The following is a 9,527-nucleotide window of genomic DNA, read 5'->3' on the forward strand; positions in this document are numbered from 1 at the left end:
CAATAATTTTATATGTACTTTTCGGATTTCACCGCTTATAAATTAAAAAGTCGAGAAAAAAATTTAAATAGAGTACTTCGAATAAAAGGAAGCAGCATAAACTTATCAAAAGTGTATAGGTAAACAAAGTTAAGTTTTCTAAAATTTAGTTATTCACTATATGAAAAAAATACATAAGTTTGTACTTTTAATAATATTTTTTGTTACCACCCGTGCAGTACACGGGTTCAAGTTGTATAATTAATTACGTACATGGCACCCAGATTTGCGAATTTAATCTCAAATTCTCCACTAATCACGCGTTTAGAGTTAACAAAATCCGATGGGAAGTAATTAATGAATGGCACGGGGGTATGCACTTCTGCAATAAAAGCAAGCACAAAAATGAAGGCAAAGGGCACAAATATTTCATGTTTCATTGTCGGAATATCTTGGTCCAACTCTAATGGCGCAACCTGCTTCATACCTTAACACTTACATTCCCCTCCCTACCAACTCTGGTAATTCCATCTTTTTACTCTTTCTTCACCATCTTTTTCATCTATTTCCCTATTAACTACGGAGTAATTATCATTTTTTGTTGCAATTTACCTCAGTTTTTAAGGAATTTCAACTATTTTATGGCTTCTTTTTTACTCTTCTCAGCTTCTGCATTCAATGGTAACTTGGTTCTACTTGTGTTGGTTCCCTTTTTTTTTGTATAGAGCCAAGTTATAAGTAGCAGTAGAGGATTTTAGGGGTGTTGCTAACAATTGGAAGGATTATAAATTGGACCGTCTTATAGTGTAAGACCGTCTCACACAATACACAACTTCTAGAGTAAGACGGTCTCACACTTTGAAACGGTCATCAATCAAAGAGTGATTTCTATACAAATGGACTGCCTTATAGTTATAATGTGAGACGGGTGTGAGACCGTCTCACACAATAATTACTGTTAGGGATATGGGTATGAACTTCTTATCTGTTTTTTACCGATTCGACACTTCTTCTAGTGGATGCAGAAAGAAGGGCTTTGCATAACAAAAGTAAAGGAAGAGTAGGGTATATGAATGATTTTTGTTGATTATGGCTATGTTTCTTCTTTGCATTTTGCTTACAGTTAATTGCACGATTTCATTTTGGGTCTTTCAAAAATCAGTATTTCCATGTCTTTGTACCCTGTGCCCTCAAAATAGGATGAAGTCCCCTTGTCTCAAAATTTGAGTTATGATGATTCTGACACTAGGATATGTACCCGTCACAGACATCAATACCCGAGTCTGAGTAACATAGAGCGACTTAGACAAGTTGGTTTTGATACTCATATAATGGGTAGGGGTTTGTGCAATTGAGAGTTATACAATGTCTATAATACACGCCTCTATTAGAAGGTTAAGAATATCAATCGCAGTTGCAGCTTTGGCAATATAGTTTTGTCCAACAATATTGCTAATTGCTACTGAATGCACAGAAAGCTACATTTAAAAGATGGAAATATTACCTGAATGGTATTTTTACCCGCAAGCCATACTTGGCATTCAGCCATTCAGGTATCCACGTCCACAGAAACTGATACTTAGCTTAGTTAGCATCCTGCTATTGGTGGGGTTTTAAAGTTGCGAGGTCCGAATGTTTGCACCTTTACTCCTTCAAGTGCCTAAGTTTTAAGTGGCCATATTCTTGAAAGAATGCCTTGAGGGGTTTCGATGTTCATTTGAATGTTTTAGCTACATTCAAGTTAGTATTTGGCTAAGTGACATATAATTGAGCAGTCTGATGTGGATTTTTTTTGCCTGAATGTCTGACTTCGACATGCTCCTTGAAGTTGGTTCGTAGTACTATAGGTTTGCATTTCGTTAGAGTTTCTCCCCTTTTTATTTGCTGATGCTTTTTGTCTAGATTCAGTATGATGGTTTTGCATCTGCAGAAGTTAGAGTAATATTCCAAAAAAAAAAAGTGTATAAATTCTTCGCCAAACATATGAATTGAACTCCGATTGTGATGTAAATAAATCATTTTCAGTCATTCGTTGCAACTTTTAGTATTGGTCATCTGAAATCGCATATTCAAATTATTGAACACAAGGATTAGTTTGTGTACATGAGACTTCCCCTTACCCCGCCATCTGTGGGAGCCCTTGACACCTTTAGGCACTGGGGAATGGCGTTGTTGCTGTGATGGAAGAATGAATATATGTTGATTTAGCAACGTTCAAGTGCCTAAAATTTATTTTGCTATATTCTTGAAAGGATTCATGCACTCACAGCTGTTCATGTGGTGATGCTTGTGAAAAAACTCCTGATTGTTGTTATCTCTGATTAGGGAATAAAATATAATATCGCTTTGTGATAATATCTCCTTCTCTCATCTTATTTAAGAACCTCTTATCTTGACTCCATACGATATTTTCTCTCTAATCTCTCTTATCGGTCTGTTACAGGAAGCAGCAAGAATTCTGATAATGATTCCTTCTTGTCATTAGTTCCCATTCATATTGTCACTAATGCATCTCAGCTTCCTAAGGAACTTCGTCGTCCGTCTCCTGAAAGACAGCTAGTGATCGGATTTGATAGTGAAGGTGTAAATCTCTCTCGCCATGGAACTCTTTGCATTTTACAGGTGTTTATTGCCACTCTTTGCCTTCTGAATAAATGGCATTCTAGAGTGCATGAATCCTTTGGAGAAGCTTATGTTGTGGCTCTATGTTCAGTCGCTGAGAATAACTTGAAACAGAACTCTTAACTAGCAAATGTGTAATACAAATTCTGAAGATACTTGGACTTTTATATGAACATTTAAAGTTTGATAGAGTGTATAGTCGTCGTGCTTATGCTGAATGTCTGAGGACTATTCTTGGGATAAGGACTAACTTCTCAAGATTTCCTCATTAATAATAAACCCTTTGGAACATAGACTATGGCATGTCGATATCGGCTAAGCTCACGGGTAAAGTCATTTAGTGGTAAGACTTTTAACCGAATTTCGTACCTGTCAGTAACGAAACTGCCCTTGTGGCTATCCAAATTGATCAGGTTATGCTAGATGTAGCAACTAGAGTGTGATTTTGAGGTTTGTGTTTTGGAAACTTCCTGCATGAATCTTTTGAAGATTGAAAAATTGCCGGTTGAATCTAATAGTGACTGAACTGTACTAATGTTCTATTGATCCTAGTGAAGGCATCCATTACTTTCCACTTTACAGCCAAGTATTGTGTCAAGAGCAGTCGACAACTGTATCTTAGGGTAACTTCGCTAAATAATTAATTCTTAAAATTGAGTCTATAGTTGAATGGCTTCTTCCAAACTTAAATTGGGTTTCCTAGCAGCCAGTGTAACAAACTATGATTTATTTCTCCAGTTGGTTGCACTTGCCAGGACTGAATTTAAGTGAATACTTTGATTACTATCTTTCAGATAGCCACGTCAGATGCTATATATATAGTGGATGCTATCAACGGAGGCAAGGACCTGATGAATGCCTGTAAGCCAGCTCTTGAGTCTGCTTATATCACGAAAGTCATTCATGATTGCAAACGAGATAGTGAGGTCCAATAACCTCATTTGGTCTATTCTCTTATGTACTTGTTTACTTTACCCTCATCTATGTGGGGTATCTTATCTTATCTGACTATTTACAAGCTTTTTATACATCGTTATTTAGGCGTTATACTTTCAGTTTGGCATCAAGTTGCATAATGTGGTGGATACTCAGGTCAGTGGCTTCAAATCTATAGAATTTTTGTAGTTATCCAAGTCGCAATCTTTTTTTGTACTTTATCCGTTGTGCATCTCTTGTATTCCTTTTGTCCTCGCAGAAAAGTTACATATCCCATTTATGTCATAGTCTAGAACGTACCAAGATGTACTATATAAACTCTACTTTGCATAATGAAATATGAATTATGGTTTTTGAAATCATATGAAATACTCTCCTTTCTCTTTTGATTATCCTACTTGCGTATGCTTAGTGCTTACATAAAAAAATCGATCCTAAAACAAATGTAAACTATTACACAGGGGTAACTTTTTCTTGTGATCAGGTTTCTTTGGTATTTGAGTCAGTCGTCAAAGACTACTTTAGGCTGGTTTTTGGACCACGTATAAAACAACTTTACTCCATGCTTGAATACTAAAGAAATTCCTTCTCATATGCTTTAGAATAGGTACATGCTTCCAATACAAATGTAATCCGTTTTTCATATGATATGAAGCTAAAACCTAGGCCTTTGATTTCTTGCTTTTTATACGACAACATCCACCACAAAACCTTAATCCCAAAAATGATTTGAGGTCAGCTTACATGAATCATCCTTTGAAAACGTCAATGACCAGTTGCATACATAGCTTTTTTTTTTAACAGATTGAATATGTGCATGATGAATTCCTTTATCTTAATGGCAAACTTCATGCCTTAATCATGATATAAAAAAATAAAATATTTACTGGTGCCATATTTATGTATATTGTCACTACTGCAACTAAGTTCCCTTTTCAGAAATGAAGCGTATAACTTCAACAAAAATCATGCCTTTCTCATGTCTGCGGAGTGAGAAATGTCTCTGATGCGTTCATTTGTTCTGCACACAGATTGCATATTCATTGCTACAAGAACAACTAGGCTTGGGTCAACCATCTGATGATTGTATCTCATTTATTGGTCTGCTGGCTGACAGACGCTTCTGTGGTATGTCATATAAGTGACTCTTTGGTCTAATTCAGATGTCAGTTTGGTCTGTGATGCATTTAAGCTTATGTAACTAATGTAAGTAGTAAACATGGAACTCCCTTTACATTAAAAGTGAGTCATAAAAGGTTACTTGAATTGGGATCATTAAGTTGCTTCTTTCCATAGAACTTTTTTAGAGGAAGGCGTTTTTACCATTATTATCAATAGGCTGCCTTGACTCTTGAGGCGTCTAGTGCCTGTCTAAGTGTCTATCTTACATAAAAGGTATTTTATCGTAAGCAGTAGTTTTCGAATAAAATCACCTAGTCATTCTCATAAATAGGCTTTCAAGGGTAAAGTTGTATAGATTTGAACCTTGAAGATCCAGCATAATGAGTTGATCGAACGGGTGGCTGTCAAATCCTACTATACCTTGGCATATGCTCCCAATTTAGGCAGCTAAAGTTGAATTAAAGATGCATAAGTTTTTGTATGCTTAATGATTTCCACTTTCTCCTTTACAATTTGCATGAAAAGGCTTTTTAGTATGCTTGTTGATTGCAGGCATATCTTATCTGGAGAAAAAAGAAGTTTGCTTCCTCTTGCAGCAGGTATGTAATAGGCTCTGTGTTCTTTATGCTTTAATTCTGGAGGGTAGGTCGTAATTCTGATGGAAAGGGAATGCTTCTAGTCTGGATGTTTCCAAGTTTAAGAGCCACTAGGTTTGTCATCGATATAGTCCTATTGATAGCATCTAAGACTTTAAGATTATGGATAAGATTTTGGAAAATAACTAGAGTTTTAGTAGTAAAGGCAAAGACAAGTGTAAGTGATCATCATTCTGAAACGGAATCCCAGTGCATGAGCTTCTTAAAAATGGCCAGCTACATTAATGTAAATGGGGAAGTAATGTTCCAACTTTTACTCTGTCAAATACTTTATACTGATATGAAGAATTGCATAATAATTACAATGAGTGTTACATCATGTATTTACGAATTTGGGTTGGTGATGACACAACTTTTGGTGAAGGTATGCAATAGTTCATGTTGAATCATTACTGTGTTTCGCGTGCGAGTGTCTAGAATACTACGCACGTTATGTCTTTATCTTGTCATATCTCAACAACCCCAAATACCCCCCTCAAGGCTCAAACTTATGGGATGAAAAATTTCCATGAGTTTGTAAACCTAAAAATAATTAAAAAGAAATATTATCTTCATCCATTGATCAGAAACACCGTCTTTTCCTGCCAAATTTTCGTTAAACGTGAATGCCTTTCTTTTTGAACCGTCAAACTTTAGTGTCACGAAAATGCCTTTCTTTTCGAGCTCGTCTAAATTTACTTAATGAGAAAAACATCCTATAATTTTATTATGGCAAGCATTGGTGAGAAAAGAAACAAAAGAACGTTATTCTCTACTACTGAATTTGATTAGTGGATCTGTGATTCCATATGATTGATGTTGGATTTGATGCTTGGACTAAGTATTGACATTTACTGCTCGCATGGTTCGAACAAATTGACGTTCTCCCATAATAATATTAACGTATGTTTTTCCCGTTAACTAAATTAGAAGAGTTCGAAAAGAAAGGCATTCTCGTGACACTAAAGTTTGACGGTTCAAAAAGAAAGGCGTTCACGTTCAACGAAAATTTGACAGGAAAATACGGTGTTCCTGATCAATAGTTGAAGATAAATATTTCTTTTTAATTATTTTAAGGTTTACAAACTCATGGAAATTTTTCATCAAATTCCCATGAGTTTGACGAATGCTTTTCCAATTTACTAAATTAGACGGGTTGTTTGAATGCAGTCTTACCCTCATAATAGAAAGTGACTTCTTCCGGATGACGTGTAATGAAAATTACATTGAAAATTGCATCAGAACTTCATAGTTGCAACCAATTTAGTGATTTGCTTTATTCCATCATAGTCCAAAACCTAAGAATAGTGTCTTTGATGCAAGTGAAATTGGGAAAAAATGGTACAGGACAATGTACATGTTTGAATTTAACGTTCATGGATTAATTAAAAATTTTGCTTGTTGCTTATGCAGGATCCAAGGTATTGGACATACAGACCCTTCACAGAGCAGATGATCCATGCAGCTGTTGATGATGTCCGTTTTCTTCCCTATATTCACCATAAGATTATGGAGAAGTTAAATGAACAATCTATGTGGAAACTTGCAGTTCGTGGCGCGTTATATTGTCGATGTTTCTGCGTTACTGAGTATGGATTTGCAGATTGGCCTCCTATCCCTTCTGTTCCAGGTTAGCTTTGATTCTTGCTCTTGAAATACCTTTCAATCTCTAATTGTGTTTGTTATAACTCGTAAACCTCCATGGACTTTATGCCGCATTATTAGTGGCTTGATGGTTTGTTAATGCCATTGTCAGCATCATCTCGTTTAACTAGTTATGTCTTCTGCTTTCATTCTCTCACTACTCCAACCGAAGTTGTATGCTACTGATTTCCTTCCAAAACATATGTTGTTAGAAACTAATAACTGCGTTCATTAGTTCATAAGGCTTCATTCAATGGAGGATTTCTTCTACCTCCTTTTTAGCAGGGAGCAGAAGGAGAAGCTTTCTGATAGTGGGTCGAGTAAGGACCCCCTCCATTACTCAAAAAGAAATGGAGACCCATTTTCTCTTAGCGGTCTAGATCGGATTCTGCAACAATCTAACGGCTCTAATTTCATTGCAAAAAGTGTTGTAGTGACAAATAGAAAGAGAACTATATTTAATTAATCTTTTAGAGAGATGAAAGGGACATCTACATTGCTTAGGAAATGGAGAGGATCCTAATGCATTAGGTAGGAATTGGGTTGTATTATATCTAAGCCTTATCTTGACGTCCTGCAGGCGGCATACACTAGTGAGATTGGTTGAGAATGTTTGTTTTGGAGCCTCACAATGCGTAAAAAGATGATATTATGATATTCCCTCCTAACCACACCTACATTCTGGACCCAATGATGATAGGACTACAATAGTGTCCTAGACTCATACAAGCGCATTTAGGTGACAAAAACACCAAATGCACGGTGTCATGTCTTAAATCCGATCCCGGTATCAAGCATGCCTAAGAGCACAAAAGATGGCAATAGTAGCTCACAGACTTTACCATACCAAGAACTGAAGCTAGAAGCATTCTAACTGCTCTAGAATACTTTGTTCGACGGAAATTTCACCATCACTCACGTCTCACACTCCCACATAATAAAAGTTACAAATTTACGCTTTAATATTGAGTTCAATTTCTGCAGGTGACTTTTTTATGAACGGAAAAGTTCCTGAGGAGGAGATATTATCTGTGGTTGATGTTCCATCTGGAAAAATGGGTTGCATTATTGGAAAAAAAGGTGCTTCCATACAGTATGTCAAACAGTCGTGCAAGTATTTTTCTTAACCCTTCTATGTATCATGCTCTTTTTGCCGTATGTCTCTTTTTACTTAAACACCTTCATATATTGGTTGTAGAGCTCAAATTATCATTGGAGGCGACAGAGGACCATATAACAAAGTAAGTTTTCGGAACTGACAGTGGTTTTTCCTCACTTACTGTGAAATTGAAGTTAGAGGGTTAAGTGGTTCCATCCTTATTCAACTTGAGCCAGAGCGAATCTTATATGTCGTATTAGACTTCTGTCTTTGTCTTTGTCTTTGCGTTAAAAAGTAAATATAGAATATACTATTCTCTTTAAATAAGAAAATTGGGTGAATTGGTGGAGGAGAGTATTGCTTCTACTACCACCTGCATTTTGATCGGGTGGGTGAATATGAATTGAGTTTGGGTGAGAATTTGTGAATGTTAATGTCATACTCGCCATAATAATCATCAGTGTCTTTCAGGTTTTTATCATAGGACCAGCAACGGAAGCTAGGAAGGGAGAAGCCTTGCTGAGAGGGCTACTGGATCATACCTATTAAAACAATGCAAATTCTAGAGTACAGCTACTGAGTTACATTACTAATTGCCACTTACAACACCCACTTAACCATTGCTTCTGAGTTCTGACGCACGGTATCCTGCATCTCTTTCTACAAAAGGAGGAAGAAAGAAAACAGAAGATCTAGCTTTTGTGAATGCGTAGTCTAGATACTTAAAACCGATTCTTGCTTGGTTCTTGGCATTAATTGCGTGAATCGAGTTGCATTATGAATAGTTTAGAAATTAAAGGAATGATTAATATACCAACGGTTATTGGTGAAAGATTAGCCAATTCCTATATTCATGTCATGGTGTTATTTTGCGTATTGTGAAAAATTTGCCCAAATGTAAGTGATCCGCATAGATAAAATGAGAGTATCCATTTTTTTTTGCGAGAAAGTTACTCCTCCATCATTATTTAGTTTTGGCTCGTCCTTGCGGTTGTGCTTGTGCTTCTGCTTGTGGCTTAGCTTGTTATAAGTGTAGTTATGTTTCTTTTGTGTTGTACTCGGAACTTAAAAGGATCTTAATAGTAGGTGTTAGGTCTTAGGTCTTCATGATAGATGCTAGGCCTAAGAGTCAAATCGTCCCCAGTTTTTGGTATTTCGATTATACTTTTCTACACACACATATCTTGGTCACCTCCGAATTTATTCAATAAGTCTCCCTTGTGACGGTTATATCTGTCATAAGTTTAAGACGGGTCAAGTATCTTTCACTTGTTTAGATAAGATAAGTCTAGGGAATCACAAAGTCTTTGTCTTTACCTACTCAAATGGGTAATATTTGACTCGTCACAAGTCTGACGGATATTTCCGTCACAAATGAGAATTTGTGGAGTTCAATTCTATGGATTTTGTTGGGGCCTTTCTTCATATTTAGGGGCAATGACTAGGGGTTGATCTAGATTGCAATGGTTATTGTCTTTGTCAAGTTTCTA

At 36.3% G+C, this 9,527-nt stretch overlaps 1 protein-coding gene across 3 annotated transcripts; it reads left to right on the forward strand.

The window, feature by feature from the left end:
- Window positions 1-340: 340 nt before the first annotated feature.
- LOC141647975 (uncharacterized) lies at window positions 341-8,891 on the forward strand. 3 transcript variants are annotated; one of them, XM_074456375.1, is made up of 10 exons: window positions 341-500; window positions 2,423-2,601; window positions 3,396-3,527; window positions 3,643-3,693; window positions 4,569-4,665; window positions 5,212-5,258; window positions 6,708-6,924; window positions 7,923-8,052; window positions 8,137-8,179; window positions 8,509-8,891. In XM_074456375.1, exons 1-10 carry the CDS (start codon window positions 446-448, stop codon window positions 8,584-8,586), a joined length of 1,029 nt encoding a protein of 342 aa, XP_074312476.1. In that variant the 5' UTR covers window positions 341-445; the 3' UTR covers window positions 8,587-8,891. The 3 variants fall into 3 exon arrangements, with proteins under 3 accessions (XP_074312476.1, XP_074312477.1, XP_074312478.1); XM_074456376.1 differs by having other exon boundaries at window positions 7,923-8,031; window positions 8,509-8,714; XM_074456377.1 differs by having other exon boundaries at window positions 7,923-8,018; window positions 8,509-8,649.
- Window positions 8,892-9,527: the final 636 nt, after the last annotated feature.

Source organism: Silene latifolia, chromosome 3 (genome assembly GCF_048544455.1).
Source record: "Silene latifolia isolate original U9 population chromosome 3, ASM4854445v1, whole genome shotgun sequence".
Taxonomy (NCBI): Eukaryota; Viridiplantae; Streptophyta; class Magnoliopsida; order Caryophyllales; family Caryophyllaceae; genus Silene; species Silene latifolia.

Bases quoted from the DNA above. Each gene is read 5' to 3' on its own strand.
- LOC141647975 (XM_074456375.1), top strand. From the start codon at position 446: ATGGCGCAACCTGCTTCATACCTTAACACTTACATTCCCCTCCCTACC. The intron at 8,053-8,136 runs GTATTTTTCTTA...TATTGGTTGTAG, and splicing joins TATGTCAAACAGTCGTGCAA to AGCTCAAATTATCATTGGAG. The intron at 8,180-8,508 runs GTAAGTTTTCGG...AGTGTCTTTCAG, and splicing joins ACAGAGGACCATATAACAAA to GTTTTTATCATAGGACCAGC.